The sequence below is a fragment of the Amborella trichopoda genome, chromosome 2, assembly GCF_054954075.1.
Source record: "Amborella trichopoda isolate Santa Cruz 75 chromosome 2, AtrichopodaSantaCruz75HAP2 v2.0, whole genome shotgun sequence".
Classification (NCBI taxonomy): domain Eukaryota; kingdom Viridiplantae; phylum Streptophyta; class Magnoliopsida; order Amborellales; family Amborellaceae; genus Amborella; species Amborella trichopoda.
In genome coordinates, this window is record NC_142337.1 from 13096946 (window position 1) to 13115746 (window position 18801).

Below are 18801 nucleotides of genomic sequence, written 5' to 3' on the forward strand. Positions count from 1 at the left end.
CCATCCAACCGTCCAATTTTGATCAAGAGAATCACTCATCATTTGATCATAGATCCAATGTCTCAAAGTATTTTATTTTTAGTTTTTTTTACACAAATTGCATGAATATAAATTTTTGTACGTATCATCTTCTCATTGGGGCGCACCAATAAAAAATATTAAAAATAATTTTTAGATAAAAATTAATGACCAAAATACCCTTTGAACTTTTTAGGGGTATTTTGGTCATTTTATTTTTTTGGCAATTTTTTCTTATATATTTGAATTTGGTGTCAATATAGCTTATAAAAAAAAAATTAAAAATAAAATAGTGTAGAAACGTGACATTGTGATTGGAGCAATCTTAACCCTCCATTCAGAATAGACGGTTAGATAAGGGGAAGTATATAAATTTCATGCTGTAGGGGAAGCATAGAAAGCTTGCCCATAAGAAAACTCCCAAATCATCTAAAACAACTATATAAATTATATAAAAATATATTTTTTAATCATATATCCAAGATTTTAAACAAATATCCAGACTTTTAATACTCTTAAATAAGAGCAACTAGGTCGAATAACTCAACCAAGTCTTGAAACAATACCAGTAATGAAAATTCTCCCCAGCCCAGCCCAGCCCATGATCTTTTTTGTTGATTTGATTGAATATGGGACATGGCAAAGCCTTCACTATTTTCTCAAAATTCCCAAGGCTCCTATTAAACTACACAAAGGTGAAAAGGAACTGCAAAACAAAAAAATACAAAAAACAAAAAACAAAAAGCAAAAGAAAGGGAAATGCAAAAGCGACAGGCTCATAGGATGGCTTTTGAGCCACAAGAAATATCTTAGACTTGGAAATGGAAGTATGAGCTCCCCCCCATTATTCGCCACTCGTTTAAAAACATAAGAGAATAAAGCTTCCGCACTTCTTCTTCTTCTTGTCTCTTCGAAGCCTTTCGAGTCAAGAACCTAGGACCCATTTCTCAGCACTTGCAAATTAAAGACCTCATATTATTTATCTTATAAAATTTATCATCCTTCTATCCTCAGCCCTTATCAAACTTATTCATTAAAAATGAATAAACTCTCCATTATTTTGACAAGGTCATGTGGGAATGTATCTTGAGATGTGGCACTATGAAAACTAAATTGTTATTGTCTTTACCCTAGACCCAATTTCAATAATAAAATTTCTCTTTTTTTACTCATCATTGGGTAACCAGATATATTGTTCCCTTTTTTCTCTTTTCCTCTCTAAAATAGGTTGGAGACCCACTCAATATGTTTTCCTTAAATCAACGTACAAAATGTCAATTATCATTATCGACAAAACTTATCATGAATCCTGAACCTATAAAATGTCCATTAGGAAAAGAAAAATCCCAATCCTCCCGTAAAGAATAAAGAAAAAGAATCTGGGGCAGTCGGTGAAGAGGAAAGGTGGTTAATAACTATTTAATCTTAATATTTAAAAAATTAATCTTAAAAATTGATAATCGTGGTCAATGTTTACCTGCATGGAGTGGATTTCTTTGGAGAAAGTAAATCCATAATGATTTGTTGGACAATTGAGTAATGCTAAGTTAATTTTAAGAAATTTAATATTTATTTATCAAATTACATCCTAAGAATGCACCCAACTTGTGTATCAAAGTCAAGACTCATGTTATTAATGTTGTAATGAGGAGACGTTACGGCCTTGAATAGTCGTTTCTCCCACTTATTTGTCTGAATACAAAGATGAAGAGCCTCATTTTTCCAGTAACCATGATAATATTCTATACTCATTTTTTAAGAGAAATAAGGTCACAATGGCCACTCGTTGTTGGATGTCAAATTGGATGGCTAGGAGTCTACTATTGATTCGGTTCAAAGTCCAAAAAAAAAAGCTTTCGAGACCTGTCTCATGCCTCAAACTATTGAATTTCACATCTAACCACTATAATTGACATCTAACCACTATAATTGATAGTGACATCCTTGTGCTGCAGGTAAATGGTATCCGAGTGTACAATCATGGTAAATGGTCCCGAGTATACAGTCATTAAATGGTCTCCGAGTGTACAATCATGGTAAATGGTCCCGAGTATACAATCATGTTCTAGTTCTACCTCTCTGCATTCAGTCACTAGGATTCTCTCTTGTTTGTCTCTCCCTCTAAGATGAAATCCCTCACTTTCCTCACCTTCTTCCTCCTCTCTCTACTCCTACTCCCCTTTGTCAGCCGTGCTGAAGAAAGGGACTCGTGCGCCCCTGAAGAAACCGACCTCAACAGGTCCAAAGCCCTGAGCCTCAAGCTCACCGCCATCGGCTGCATACTCTTTGCTGGAGCAGTGGGAGTATGCATTCCCATTGTGGGGCGATCGATCCCAGCCCTCAAACCCGAACGCAACCCTTTCTTCCTTATCAAAGCCTTTGCCGCCGGTGTTATCTTAGCCACCGGGTTTATTCATTTGCTCCCGGATGCTTTTGATAAACTAGTCGATCCCTGCTTGAATAGGAAACCATGGAATAAGTTCCCTTTTGCTGGTTTTGTGGCCATGCTTTCCGCCCTAGGAACACTTACTGTGGACACCTTGGCCACTGGTTATTATCAAATGGTTCATTTTCAGAGCCCACAAGTTCCTGCTAATGGTGAAAATGCTGAGAGGAATGAGGCAGATCATGTGCATACACATGGGACTCATGGACATTCACATGGTGCGGTTGAGCATGGTGGGGCTGAAACCCTTAGGCACATGGTCATCTCTCAGGTAAAGACTACAAGCTTTCATCTTTATCTTTCCTGTATGGTATCTAATAATAAAAATATATCACAATCAATCTTGTCGCTTAGATATGAAATTTGATGACTTGGGGATTGCATGTGATGGATCAAACCCAAAAATAATTATTTCAAATTTTGTGATGCATGCCAAGCAATAGGATTTCACATGATCGGATTTTCAGGTTTTGGAGTTGGGTATTATAGTCCATTAGGTGATTATTGGAATCTCACTTGGAGCATCAGAAAGCCCAAGAACAATAAGGCCTTTGGTAGCTGCTCTGAGCTTTCATCAATTTTTTGAAGGAATGGGATTGGGAGGTTGTATTGTTCAGGTAAATTCATTGAAAATTCTTATTGTGATTTCTCTTTATTATGTTATAATATATTTCTTTTGCACTTTAGTCTTTGTGGATTTCAAATTATTTGTTAACAGTAAACATATTTCAAATTATTTGTTTTGGTGTTTTTTTATTGTAAGTTGGGAGTTTGACTCCAATTCATTTATACCATTACATACAACTAAAATTTTTTATTATGTTATAATATATTTCTCTTGCACTTTAGTCTTTGTAGATTTCAAATTATTTGTTAGCAGTAAACATACTTCAAATTATTTGTTTTTGTGTTTTTTTATTGGAAGTTGGGAGTTTGACTCCAATTCATTTATACCATTACATACAAACTAAAATTTATTTGTTTATAATTATAATATAGAGCCTAGGCTCTAAACAATCACATTAGAGCCTATCTTCAAATAATGTCGAAAAATGTAGTTTTAAAATAAAATTTAAAGAAATAGTGTAGATCGAGAGATCTATGAAAACTTGAAAATTGACGGTCTAAAAATGCGTTACAAAATACATTATTTCCAAAACTTGAAATCCTTTTTTTTTTTTCATGTCTATGCATATTGATGTCGAAATGATCAATTTAAGGATATTTGGGAATCAAAACAACCTCTTTTATTGAAATTTTTGATGTAGGCTCTAATTTAATTAGCTCTATATAAACTTTTCCCTGATCCTAATTACTAAGTAAAAAGTATTTCTTTATTGTTGTAGATATTGATTACAAATCTTATTAAACTTACAATACTAAGAAATTACATAGTCAAATCCACATTCTACAAATCTATATTCAAGATGCTTATTCTCATATTTGAAATTGAAATACACAATGACAATTCAAAAATTTATATCTCACATTGACCAACTGTCATGTGTCCATGTTGAGTTGTTGGCGACTATCCTCTTTTCTAAATAACGGACACGGTTGTTATGAGTCTTAGGACTCATATGTAGATATGCGGCCCTTCTTCATAATCCATTTTTGAGTTAGATATTGGACCTAATTTTTTTTAGTTATTTGTAATCTCCAGCATGGAGAATGTGAATAAATAAATAAACCTTAAAAGGTAAAAATGATAATTTTTTGAAAAAAATGACAAGCACTTGATTTTGCCTTTTTTTTTTTTTTTTTTTGGGAGAGAGTATAACTCCACATCCATCATTAAGATGGATGTAGTGGATGGATGTGATACCTCGAGGGACACAAATATAGTCATGTGTCCCCCCACGCCTTAACTACTTTTTCCTAGATAATTGAATGCTTCTTTCCTTTTTCAAATGCGGCTTATCCATTTTAAATCTATCAAAGAAGATTAGATTTGATTGACCCATTCCTGACCCTCCACCTTACACATAAAGTCCAATTTATTTGTTTATAATGGAAAGTTTTGATAAATTTTCTGATAAAAATCTTATTAATCTTAAAATTTTAAAAAACTACACAGACAAATCGGATTCTACAAATCCAACTGCAGGAGTTTTTTTCTCATATTTGAACATTGAAATAAACAATAACAATCCAAAAATTTATAAATCATATGGAACAACTGTCAAGCGTCCATGTTATGTTGTTCGCAATTATTTTATTTAAATAATTGGTGAGAACTGACCCATCCCTAAGTAAGATATACCCGTGCTCCCCTCGTATGATTTGATTGATCCAAATGCAATGTAAAGGTAGAGAGGCTATATGAAGAAATATTTATTAATCATGCTAAATAAGAACCCAATTGAATGAACTTCTACTGCTATTTCTATGAGCAAAGTCTTATCCGATTTTTCATAGCAAAATTTTCTAAGAAAAAGATTACATTGAAAAAGATAAGGGATTATAGATTATATAACATTTACTTTTGGTACGAGGACGTCACAGTTGCACTTAGTTGTAGGATATCAAATCTGACAGCTTGGGGGTTGTTACAATGTTTAATAAATTTATTTTGAACTTTGATCCTGTTTGCACACCCCCAGCCGCCCAATTTAAAATCCAAAGGGCAAGAGTAATTGCTACCTCACTGTATAAGGTAATGATCTTACTATATACTTTTCCACAAGGTTCAAGAAGACAAAAACGGCTACACTGAGCGGCCACTGTGTGGGCATTGTGTTTTTTATATTTTTTGATTGGGTGGGGAGTGGTGAGAACAGTGGGAGTATGGGGTTTTCAATTATGGAAATCACAAACTAAGTTCCAAAATCCAATTTAAAATTTCAACACCCAAACACAACAAATAATTAAATGATCATGAACTCAAAAAGGGCTCAATTGGGTTTCATCATCACTTCCAACAATGACATCTTTTGTCTCTCCCACTAACAATCTAGCTCGCCAAAAGGGCTCAGGGCAGGCAACAAGGCAGTAGGACCTGGGTGCCCTCCCCGGGCTACCACCACGCCTTGGGCCATATAACCCCAAGGTGGGACAATGAAGCCTAGGCCGCCAACTTTTTGAACTTAACTTTTCCACATATGAGTATCTTTTTTTCATTTCATTTTATCTTTTTAGGCAAAGTTCAAGAATAGAGCTACTGCATCTATGGCCCTCTTCTTCTCGATTACAACTCCTGTTGGAATTGCAGTGGGCATAGCAATTGCGTCAAGATATCATGAAAACAGGCGTACAGCTCTCATAGTCGAAGGCGTCTTCAACGCAGCATCTGCAGGAATTCTCATTTATATGTCACTTGTGGATCTCTTGGCCGCTGATTTCATGAATCCGAAGATGCAAAGCAATGGAAAACTTCAGTCATTTGCGAATGCTGCACTTCTTTTTGGGGCTGGAGCTATGTCTTTCATGGCCAAATGGGCATGAGCCAGAGCGTTTGCTTTTTGTGTTTCTCTTTCTCTGGTACTGTTAAAACACATTAGAGCCTGGACCATATACGTAAATTCTGGATGATTTTGTTTATCGGTTAGTAAGATGGATCGAAAATTTAGATGTGGTACCAATAAGCAAGAAAATAAGAGAGAGCAAACTTACGTGGGCTGACCATGTGTGGCACAGATTCAGTATAACGCCTGTTAGGAGGTACAAATTAAATTTAGTAGAATGTTCAAAAAGGAAAAAGAGTAGACCCAAAAGAACGTGGTTGAAAATAGTGAGAAAATATATGGGGATTTATGACTTCCCTGAAAATTTGGCCTTTAATAGAGCAGAACAGTGGACTAGGATTTGCATAACCGACCTCAATTAAATAGAAAAAAGCTATGACAATGATGATGGTTAGTAAGATCGACCAAAAAACCTACTTGAGCAAACACTGATGAGGGTTCTTTGCTTGGTGTATACTGTCAGTTTTGCTCTCCTTTCCAAAAAAACACTCATTTGACTTTTGCCTTTGTATGTGATTTTGTGGTTTTCATCCCAGTTATTCTTAGAATCAAAAGTCATCCTCCTCTAACCATAAACTTGTGGAATTATTCCATCCAAAATTTCCCCCTATATGTAATTTTCTTTTTGTTTAAAGGCAATTGTAAGTAGGTTAGATATGGCAGTAAGTAGAGATTGGGAATTTTTCTTCTCTCTTAGTTTGCCCACAAGACGTATAAGTTTGTCCCTTGCTTCTGAAATATCATTGCCCTTTCCCGTATGAATGTAGTTCTTTTTTTGGTAAAATGAAGTTTTGTAAAAACTTGGCATGTGCCTTAATTTGTGCTTGTGTTGTAATTGTTCGATTCCCATTTTTACTTGTTCAATCCATATTTAACTTTCTCTCAAATTTGTTGTGCAGAAAATTGTTTTTGGGTATCTTGATTTCTTGAAATCAACTTGCCTAATGATCCAAAATGGCAAATTGTTTTTAAAGATAACTAATTCTTAATCATTTTACAGAGAAATATTCAAGATATATGAATACACAAGAAGCCAATTGAGCTTCCCAGCTTGATTTTTCTGTTAACAACCACCATGGCACCCAACATTTCCCCCTCCTCGATTTCAAAAGTTCAAATTAAAAGCCTTATATAGTTTTATCTTAAAGTGTATCACCGTATATGTATAAAATTTTATATTATAAAAAATATCCTTAAACCCTCTATTTTTTATACCTATTTCTCAATAGACCTAATGATTTAAATTATTTCGAACAGCATAAAATTTCTATCTTTTCTATCTTCTAACCCCCTATACCCCTTAGATCATATATTATTGATATAAACAATTTGTGAAATGATTACATCTCTCTCTCCCTCTCTAAAAACTCCGTCTAATCTCTCTCACAAAACTCCATCTCTCAGTGTCTCACCCCTCTCTCTCTCTCTGTCTGTCTTTGTCTGTCTCAAAGCTCTCTCTCTCATTCTCTTGTCCCTCTCTTTCGCTTTCTTGCTCTGTCTCAAAACTGTCTCTCATTTCTCGTCCTTCTCTCTCTCTATCAAATTCATAAAGTAAGGTTTGGGTTTCCCTTGCAAGACGCGCATCCATCTCTTTTCCGGTACAAGTTTTGCAATGTTCCTTCTACTCAAGCACCAAAGTAAACTAGTGACAGTGTATGTAGAGTTCGCAACAAAAGTGGGAGGAGATCTAGAAACATATTTTCGATCTGCAAATGGTACTATGTACCCACCATATGTCTGTCTCCGGTGTGGTATTAATGATGAGGAGAGAGATTTGATCCACCTTGGGCTGAACATCACAAGTTCAGCTTTGTTTATAGAGATAGGAAACCTTCGATCACAAGGTGAGAGCTGTGTGGTACCGTTCACAAAGAAAGACGACCTCAAAGAGAATGTGAGTGTCTTGGCAAAGCTGGAACACATTGTTATTCTCATCCGCCATGCCCACAACTGCCATTACTGCACGCACCATGATTGCACTCTCTACCCTAAAGAAAAACCTTAGTTTTTCCATTGTCAAGATTTTGGAAAATAAAAGCTCTCTAGACCACGAAAAATTGAAATTGAAGAGAGCTGATTCTAGGGTTTGTAAGTCAAATGGAGTTCTTCCTAAATCTTTGAGTAGGAAGTTGAAGCCCTTGCTAGAATTTGTAGCCTCATCTATATTGGAATTGGGGAGAATTTTTTATGTTTAGAGATAGAGAGAGAGACGGAGTTTGAGAGAGAAATAGAGAGAGAGATGGAGTTTTGAGAAAGAGATGGGAGAGAGAGATGGAGATGGAGTTTTGAGAAAGAGATGGAGATTTGATAGAGAGAGATGGAGTTATTTGACAAATTATATAGGTCAATAAGATATGGTCAAAGGGGTCTAGGGGCTAGGAAGATACAAAAGATAGAGATTTTATGTTGTAAGAAATAATTTAAATTGTTGGGTCTCATGAGAAATGGATGCCAAAAATAGGGGTTAATGAGATATTTCCTTTTATATTATTAAGTACTGTACTTAGATATAAATGACATTAGGTTTTACCTTTTCACAAGGAAACGGTTTATATAAGGTTGCAACTTTATACTATAAAAATAAGGTGCACCTTAAAAATTAAGTAAAAATGAATTTTTTGAAGTTATAAAATCTTCCAATTGATTATCTTGATCTTGATTGATATATATATATATATATATATATATATATATATATATATATATATATATATATATATATATATATATATATATATATAATGTTCAGGTTCTAAAAATATTTCATCCTGCAACAAGCTATCTAAGTGTTCAGGTTCTAAAAATATTTCATCCTGCAACAAGCTATCTAAGTTAACTATTTTCAAGATTTAGAAGTTTTTGTAGTTATGCTCAATCTACTTGGTCTTCAGAAATTTAAATTTTATACTTAGGATTGAATATGGGTTTTCAAGTCATTGTAAGGTTTTCAACCCCAAAACTATATCTTTAAGCAAAATTTAGATGTGTGCCTTATTTATATAGTATAAGATGGGCACCTTATATAAACCTTACCCTTATACAATAACATAAATTAGTCCAACATTCTCAAGAACATATTTCATAATAATGTTTATGTGCATAATACACGGAAAATCTTATATATGAAAAATTAAATTTGAGGTCCAATATGAAAGTGCAAATATGCCCCTGGTTCCTCCCCTAGCTATTCGAGATGGGTTCAAATATTGGACTCGGTGGTGCATTGCATGCTTATGTAAATGACCTAGGTCTAAGATGGGTTCAAATATTGGACTCGGTAGATTGCATACTTATGTAAATGACCTAGGTCTGACCTAGTTTGGGTTTGCATCCATCCTAGACCTTACTGGTTGGGTCGGGTGTAGGTCAAAGCTAACCCAACCTCATATTTATATATAATCTACGTTGTATATTTGCAACATTATTTATATGAGAAAATATTTCACAGGGCTGCAGCGCTATCAAAATACGTAAATCATCGTCTGAAAACTCAAAAAAATTTGTATTTTTAGTGTCGAAAAGCCTTCAAATTAATCATCTCAACTTTTATTATTATGGTTGTGAAAAAATTATGATTTGAAGCCCTAAAAATAGTATATATTGTTACACATAATATAGACTATCCATTTCACACTAAAAGTAAATGTTCACATATCCCCAAGATCAGAACCATTTTTTTAACTTCAATTTTCATAGTCGGAGTTGAAAATTGATTTTAATGCAATATGGAGATTTTCAATACCCAAAGTGCTTTCCGGAAGAAGATTTGAGATGAGGCTTTACTTTACTTTCATAGAACCCATGCCTAATAGAAACCTGCATCCATTAATTTATGGCAAAGTATAGAAACCTAATAGAAACTGCATCCATTAATTCATCTACCTTTGATACAAGGTGGTCGAATTAATTTTGACCATTGGATGTGAAAGTAAGTGGCTGCAATTATTCCATTAACTAAGCTCAAACTTCAAAAAAAATTCTTGAATTTTGTGACACATCCAAGCTATCAAATTTCACATCAAATGGTTGTAAGGAATTGTGACCACCTCGTATCAAGGATATATGATCTCATTGTATGCCATCCCTTTATTTATTACGAAATATTTATAATGAAATTTATTTTATTTTTTGTTCCTAAACCTAGGCTTGGGTCTAAGGATCGAGACGAGAGATGGGTCCAGTCAGCTCTCAGTCTAGCTAGGACCAGTCGGATCGAGGTCGACCCATATTCACCTGGCCTATCAACACCCCTACTTCCCAATATTTTTCATGAAAGTAAATGATTAATTTGACTTTTCTTTTGTTCAAAGAAAACTTCCAGCCGAATATATATGAAAAAACTGGCATAGGCCCACTAGCCTACAATTACATATGAGCCCAACGGATGATATTCAATCTAGGCCGATCAAATGATCATGATTGCATTTCATATTTGAATTTTAATTTTTTTCTATAAATCTAAATCACTTGAAATTTAGATAGTGTATTCTTTAAAAATTGGAAAATCTAATAAAAAATATCAAAAAATTAATTTGCTAAAAATATATTAATCAAAATACCCCAAAACATTTTAGGGGTATTTTGGTCAATTTATATTTTATAAATTATTTTTTTAATATTTTTATTAGATGCTTCTTGATGAGAAAAATAGAAATTTAAAATTTCATATGATTTGGATTTGTAGAAAAAAAAAATTAAAACTACAATATGAAATGAAGTTGTTGATCAACCCAGATTGAATATGAATCGTTGGGCTCATATGTAGTTATAGGCTAGTGGACCTATGCCTGCTTTTCCATAAAGTTATATATGAACTTATTTTCTCATACGATCCGATAAAAAACCGACGTTAGGATAACTTCAATCCCAATATGACATTGTTTTATTTTTAACTCTTTTACAAATCAATTTTGCATGAAATTTAGGGATGCCCTTACCTTATTGTCACGTACCTAGCAAAAGTTGAAGGATGAGGTTTCTATAAGGCCTAGGCTTTATGAAAACAAAATAAACCTTCACCTCAAATCATCATCTAGAAAGCACTATTGGCAACAAAAATCTCTATGGTAGCTCTAAAATCAATTTTCAACACTAACAATGAAATTCGAAATTCAAAAAATAGTACAAATCTTGTGGATCTATTAATACTTATTTTTAGTATGAAATAGACGATCTAGATAATTTGTTACAATATATATTATTTTTAAAAGCTTGAAATCTTATTTTTTTCACAACCATAATGTTCAAGCCAAGATGATTGATGTAAATGTTTTCTAATGATTGAAATGCAATTTTTGATGAGTTATTTTTTATAGAGCTACAACCCTATCAAACCATTTTCCAAAATTGAAAAGGATATATTTCTAACCATTTTCCAAAATTGAAAAAGATATATTTCCAGTAAAAAATACCAAAATATCTATATATATTTTTTATTTTTTATTTTTTATCAAAATTATTTTTTATTTTTTTTATCAGTTGTGTCTCAGTGAGAGGTGTGCACTTCCCAAAACTAACTTGTGACACTATACTTGGGGTTGCCCAATAATCAACATTTTATATTTTTTTATTTTTTACCAAAAATATTTTTTCTTGTTTTTATCAGTTGTGCCCCAGTGAGAGGTGTGCACTTCCCAAAACTAACTTGTGACACCATACTTGGGGTTGCCCAATAAACAACTCAATTTGGAGGGCCGAGAATGAGGGTTATTTTGGACGGCCGAGAATGAGGGTGGTGTACATTTTGTTTGAGGGTGGAACCCTTAGAGAGAAAGAAAATTCAAAATTTTATTCTTCTTCTTTCCCAATACCAAATAACCCAATAGAAATGAAAAGCAACACCGCCTATCGATTTGAAACTTGAATCTCTCTCTGTCTCTCTTTGATAGGGGTGAGAATGGATCGGGTCTCGCTTCGGGTTTGTTTAAGATGAGACTATTTACTTTTGATATAAGGAGGTCATAATTATCATTGACCATTATATTTGAAATAAGGTGATTGAGGATGTGTCATTATTTAAGTACAAAGTCCAAAACAAAATTTTTCGCTTGATGTGATAAATTTTTATCTTTTAGATTTCATATCTAATGACTAAAAGTGAATGTGACATTCTGGTATAAAAAACAAATGGTCTCATAGTATACAATCTCTTTTTTTTATTTGTAAATTACATTTGCCACGTGTTTACACCAATGTATATTTCCATAATATAATTCATGGGTTGTACCAATCTATCAAACCTCGACCCAACTGAATGCTCTGAACCTGGGATTGATCTAGGTCAAATGGACCCCAAACTCAACCTGTTGGATCAGCAATTCGGTGCCTTATGGGCCATCAATCAACATCATAGAAAATGATTGTTTTTTAACTCAATGCACACACCATCCATTTCTTAGAAGGCTAGATCTTATTCTTGAAGAACTCAAAAATAAGGCCGGCAACAGGCCGGGCTTGGGCTGAGCCAACCCTAACCCTAACCCGATCTTGTTCCCTTAGGGCCTACTCTGGCCTTATCGAGACTAGGTGCCAGGTAAAATTAAAGAAAATCAAAGCAAAAGAGATAATTAATAATAATAAAAATAAGGGCCGGGCCTCTTTTGCCTTGGCCTAGGTAGGCCCAGGTCGGGTCACCTGGCCCATTGCCACACCTACTGAAAATCTTTTTATATTTTCAAAATTTATAAAAAATTATCTAAAATATTAACTTTTTATATCTGTACTAAAATAAATAGTCTCATAATATACAATCCTTTTTTTTATTTAGGAATGACATTTGACACGTGTTTTACACCAATGTATTGTTCCATAATATAATTCATGGGTTGCACCAATCTGTCAAACCTCGACCCAACTGAATTGGAGCTTAGATTGCTTTGGACCCAGGATCCATCTAGGTCAAATGGACCCAGACTCAACCTGTTGGATTAGCAAATCGGGTACGTTACGGGCCTCTTGGATATGATAAAGAAGCCAATGAAACTTCAATAAACATCATAGATAATGACTGTTTTTGAACTCGATGCACAACCATTCATTGCTTAGTAAGCTAGATCTTATCCTTGAACTCAAAATTAGGGCCGGACAGCAAGCAGAACTTTGGCTAGGCCAGCCTTAACCTTAGGCCGGTCGTGTTCCCATAAGTCCCGCCCTAGCCCTATCAAGGCAGGGTCAAGCCAAGCTTTGGCAAGCATTGGGGGTGTGATGCGAGACTGTTTTCCTAAAGCCCACATTGGCCCTATCGAGGCCGGGCAAGCCAAGCTTTGGCATGCATTAGCGGTGTGGTGGGAGACTGTTTTGGAGAGGTCATCTTCTCATATGCTGACCCTATTGGTATAGCTATGGATAACTAATCGAACTTATTAACTTTGTTGCCCGGGTTCAAAAATTTTATCTCTAGAAACATCAGGAGTAACTGCATTATTGAAAGAGATTATATTAACGTAATTAATTAGTGTAATAAACAGCAGTGTATTCCATAGGAACTATGTTAAGATATGGATATCTCGTGTGGTGCAAGAAGGAGCAGTGTATTCCATGGGAACTATGTTAGGATATGGATATCTCGTGTTCATATTGATATACATTATTATGGATGTATGAGTATATATCTCTTAATAAAGTTAGTATCCAAAAGATAAGAAAAGACCAAGTCAAAATTACTTGGTCTAAGTTATCACACCATATTTAAGACCAAGTCAAAATTATTTGGTCAAGTTATCATGCCATATTTATCTCTGGTAATTGTGTGATTGTCCTATATATATATAAAGGTACTTATTAATGTAAGTATTCATTCTTCTTTTGTCCCTCCTTTATATATAGAGGTGTCCCCCTTTATATATAGAGGTAATTATTGATGTAAACATGCATACGTCATTTATATATAGATGTACTTATTGATGTAAACATTCATCCATTTGTCCTCTATATATAGAGGTACTTATTAATGTAAACATTCATCTATTTGTTGTCCTTTGTCCATTCATTATATAGAGGTGTCCCTCTTTTATATATAGAGATATTTATTGATATAAACATTCATACGTCCTTTTATATATAGATGTACTTATTGATGTAAATATTCATCCAAAATATATATAGATGTACTTATTGATGTAAATATTATCCAAAATATATATAGATGTACTTATTGATGTAAATATTAATATAAATATTCATCCAAAATAGTGAAGATATCAACTTTAATATATAATGGTACTTATTGATGTAAACATTCATCCATTGATGTAAACATTCATCCAAAATAGTGAAGATGCCAACTTTGGTATGTAGAAGTACTTACATTCATCCAAAATAATGAAGATGTCAAATTTGGTATACAGAGGTACTTACATTCATCCAAAATAGTGAAGATGACAACTTTTGATCCAAAATTGGCTTTGGATCCATGGACAAGATGTCAACTTTGGATCCATGTGTGGAAGGCTTCGGCCTAAACCAAGTAATGTAATATTGTGTTCTCTTTACTTCTCTCCATTTTCCATTATACTCCCGCAAATTCTAAGGGATACTCCCACGAGTTCTAACGTGTCTCAGGAGCGAGGTTCCTTCCTTCCTCGGAGGCAGACGCCCGATCCCCCTGTTTCTAGAGAGAGAGGGGCAGGAACCAACATGGTCTCAAGGTAGACTGAAGTAGGAGTTTCAGAAGATAGAGATCAATAAAAAATGCAGATCTTACACGCACCCCACAAATTTCTTGAGTTTATCAAACCCATCATCAATGGCGACACAGAGCCCCTTACTAGTGTCCCAAGCCACGACCATTGCAGCAACATCTGCTGCCCGTGCATTCTTTGCTCGCATCTCTGATGAAGCACCTGCTTCCCCGACTCAACGTCGGCCATGGATGGAGCTCTTAGATCGAAACCAGCTCTCAAAGCCTGATAATCTCTCTGAAGCCACTGCTCGAATTTGGAAGAATTGGACCTACTTTCGCATCAATTACATTATTCTCTTGTGTGGTGCCCTAGCGATCAGCCTGGTTTCTCATCCATTCTCTCTCTTCATGCTCGTTTGTTTCCTTGCGTGATGGATCTTCTTGTACTTTTCAGGACTGAGCCATTGAGTCTCTTCAATCGATCCTTTAGAGAGGTTCTGGGTATCATGGTTCTGCACACTGTGATTGTGACGAGTGTTGGGTCTCTGCTCGTACTCAAATAGCCTCGAGTTTTTCAGGGACCTGCTCCTCCTCTTCAACAACGCCCTCGTTTTTTTCCCCAAAAATTCTCCCTCATATGTATCCCCGCACAGGAGCTCCACCACCTGGTCTCTCGAGAAACTACCATCACCGCGCGTCCATTGACACCATCAATCACAGCCGTCTAGTCGGAACTTACATCTGCCATCCAATCACACACGGACAGTCCGATCGCCCCGGAGACAAAACACTTCAAGGAAACGAAGATCTATCTCTAGAGAAGAAGAGAGAGAGAGAGCACTAAACCAAAAGAGGTAGAAAGTAGAAAATCAGAAGAGAGAGAAAATAAAACGGCAAATCGAGATCCCTTTTTCTTGGAGCATTAAAAAGGGGGGAAAGACGTGGTCCATAGGGACCATATTATATAAAATAGAGGTGGTCCATAAGGACTATGCTTGCAGGGTTTATCACCACAGGTTTCCGGCAACCAAAGACCCGCTCCAAAGATATCGACTTTCTCTCTCTTGATCTTTACTTTTGGCTTTGATTCATACTCTTTCTCTCTCTAAAAAAATCCACCGAGTAGTGTTTCGCTCTCTGATATGTCTTTCTGCCAAATCGTGTTTCGACTCTCTAATTTGTTTTGGATCTTATTGTTTTCAACCCCGAATCTTTCCATTACTTGATCATGTTTGATGATGAAGTTTTCCGTTACTCCATCATGTGTGATGATCAAGTTTACTCGATCTTGTTTGCTTCAGTTGCTTGCTTCAGATGTTTATGTTTAATGATTGAGTTTTACGTTACTCAATCATGTTCGATGATGGAGTTTTTCATTGCTCCATCCTCTGAGATAATCAAATTTTTTCTATAATTCGATCATGTCTAGTGATCGAGTTTCTCGTTACTCGATCCCGGATGTTTCGAATGCATGTTTATCTACTGTTGATAGAGTTTTTAATTACTCGATCCCGGACGTTCCTGAGGCCTATCAGGCTGCTCCTAAGACCATCTATTCCAAAGATCTCTCGTGAGGCCGTCGTTCCTGAGATCTGCCGCCTCTCGTACTTGTTGTTAAAGAAATTTGTGCTTGTTGTTCACGCAATCTGTGAATGAAGACCACTACTTCTATCAGTCACTCCTTGCACTTGAATACTTGAAAATCGAAGACCACACCTTCTATCGATCACACCTTGCACTTGAATACTTGAAGATCGAACTCAGTTTGTTCAAACTCTAGCGACTTTGTGTCAAATTATCTTGAGTTTAAGGCTTGAAGAACGAACTCAGTTTGTTCAAACTCTAGCTGCTTTGTGTCGAATTATCTTGAGTTTGAGGGAGAGTGTTATTATATGGATATCTCGGGTTCATATTGATATATGGATGTATGTGTATATGTCTTAGTTATTTAAAATATAAGAAAAGACCAAGTCAAAATTAATTGGTCATCAAGTTATCGTACTATGTATCATACTATATTTATCTTCTGTAATTGTGTGATTGTCCTCTATATATAGAGGTACTTATTGATGTAAATATTCATATTTATCTCCTGTAATTGTTATATTTATCTCTTATAATTGTGTGATTCTCCTCTATATATAGAGATATTTATTGATGTAAATATTCATCTAAAATACTGAAAATGTAGCCAGTTGGGCTTTGGATCCGTGGACGTAAGGCTTAAACCTGAACCACATGGACGTAAGGCTGAACCACATAAATATTGTATTTTCTCTACTTCTTTCTCCATTCTCCATTATGCTCCCACGAATTCTAACAAAAATATATTTTTTATATTTTTTTCTTACTTTTTTAACCTCGTTTTTTGATGTGTTTTACTTAATCTTACTGTAAACGTACATTTTATTATTATTATTATTATTATTATTATTGACTACTTGGGCCGAGTTATTCAAACTCAATCCAAGTACTTGGATTGGGCATGGGCCGAGTATTTTGCCTAAGTAGTGGTTTCCAACACTAATCAAAACTCGCGTCCTTCTATCCTCAATCCTTGTCAAAATCGATGCTGGACCACTCAAGTCCGAGTTTCAAGTACTTACAAGCCTGAGTTTCCGATGTCCCACTTGGGGATATTAAAAAAATATTTAAAAATCCTCACAAAAATAAGGAATTTATTTGTGATATGTTTTTTATATTTTTTGTCATTTTCGTAAAATATTTATTATTGAATTTTCTTTTTTTTGGATTATTTCTAAAACACCCTCAACCTGATTTTTTTCAAATTCCATTTTTTTTGTTACTTTTTTAACCTCATCAATGTCTTTTATTTAATTTTATTTTAAATACAATTCCCTTTTTTTGTATTTTTATTTTTTAAACATTTTTTTCTTGCTATAATACAGGCGAGTTACTCAGACTCAGGGGAGTAATCGGCTCAAGTATGGGATGATCTCATGGGAGTAATTAGCTCAGGCATGGGACGATCTCAAGTAAGTAATCGGCTTAGGCATGGGACGATCTCAAGGGAGTAATCGGCTCAGGCATGGGCCGAGTAATCGTCCCGAGCTGTGGTTTCAAATACTAGTCAAACTTATTCAGTAAAATTAGAATAAAATTTCTCCTTTTTTTTTCCATTATAATTAGATATACTCTTCCTCCTTTTTGCTTTTCCTCTCTAAAATGGGTTGGAAACCCGCTAATTATATTTCGCTTAAACCATCAAACAAAATATATCCAATAAAAAAGCATAACCCCCAACCAATGTTGGCCGGATCGGAATCGGCTACCAAATACGTGGGGTCTTTGATTTACTCAAAACCAGCCCAACCATTGATTGAACCCATTGGACCAATTTCTAAAAAAAAGAAAAGGATATAATAGCATAAAAATATCCCAAACTTATTTAGTAAAATAAGAATAAAATTTCTCTTTTTTCTCCCCATTATAATTAGATATACTTTCCTTAAACCACCAAATAAAATATATCCAATTAAAAAGCATAACCCCCAACCAATGTTGGCCGGATTGGGATCGACTACCAAATCCATAGGGTCTTTGATTTACTCAAAACCGGTCCAACCATTGATTGAACCCGTTGGAAAGGAGAAATGATGGAAATAGGCAACAATATTAGTGGGGGTTCATTTGATAGTCTTGTTATGGAAAGGAGAAATGAAATGCCATTGTGATATATCATCTATAATATCCACACGGCATAAGTTTGTCCCTTGCTTCTGAAATATCATTGCCCTTTCCCTATGAATGTAGTTCTTTTTTGGTGAAATGAAGTTATGTAAAAACTTTGTGCTTGTGTTGTAATTCTTCGATTCCCTTTTTTACTTGTTCAATCCATTTTTAAATTTCTTTCAAATTTGTTGCGCAGAATATTGTTTTTGGGTATCTTGATTTCTTGAAATCAGCTTGCCCAGTGATCCAAAATGGAAATTTTTAAAGAGAACTAATTCTCAATCATTTTATACATAAACATTCAAGATATATCAATATGCAAGAAGCCAATTGAGCTTTCCAGCTTGATTTCTCTGTTAACAACCACCATGGCACCCAACATTTCCCCCTCCTCGATTTCAAAAGTTCAAATTAAAGGCCTCACAGTTTTAGCTTAAAGTGTATCACCACCACATATGTATAACATTTTATATTAGAAAAAATATCTTTATACCTATTGTTTACACCTATTTCTCAAAAGACTCAACAATTTAAATTATTTTTAACAACAAAAAAGTCTC

At 34.8% G+C, this 18801-nt stretch overlaps 1 protein-coding gene and 1 pseudogene across 2 annotated transcripts; both read left to right on the plus strand.

Moving 5' to 3' along the window:
* Positions 1-2015: 2015 nt before the first annotated feature.
* Positions 2016-6004, plus strand: LOC18448073 (zinc transporter 8). 2 transcript variants are annotated; one of them, XM_088858072.1, is made up of 3 exons: positions 2401-2735; positions 2932-3081; positions 5603-6004. In XM_088858072.1, the coding sequence occupies exons 2-3, from the start codon at positions 3055-3057 to the stop codon at positions 5906-5908; spliced, it is 333 nt and encodes a 110-aa protein (XP_088714198.1). In that variant the 5' UTR covers positions 2401-2735; positions 2932-3054; the 3' UTR covers positions 5909-6004. The 2 variants fall into 2 exon arrangements, with proteins under 2 accessions (XP_020531515.1, XP_088714198.1); XM_020675856.2 differs by lacking the exon at positions 2932-3081 and having other exon boundaries at positions 2016-2735.
* An 8667-nt stretch (positions 6005-14671) lies between these two features.
* On the plus strand, positions 14672-15111 carry LOC148783113 (PRA1 family protein B3 pseudogene; annotated as a pseudogene).
* The last annotated feature ends 3690 nt before the right edge of the window (positions 15112-18801 follow it).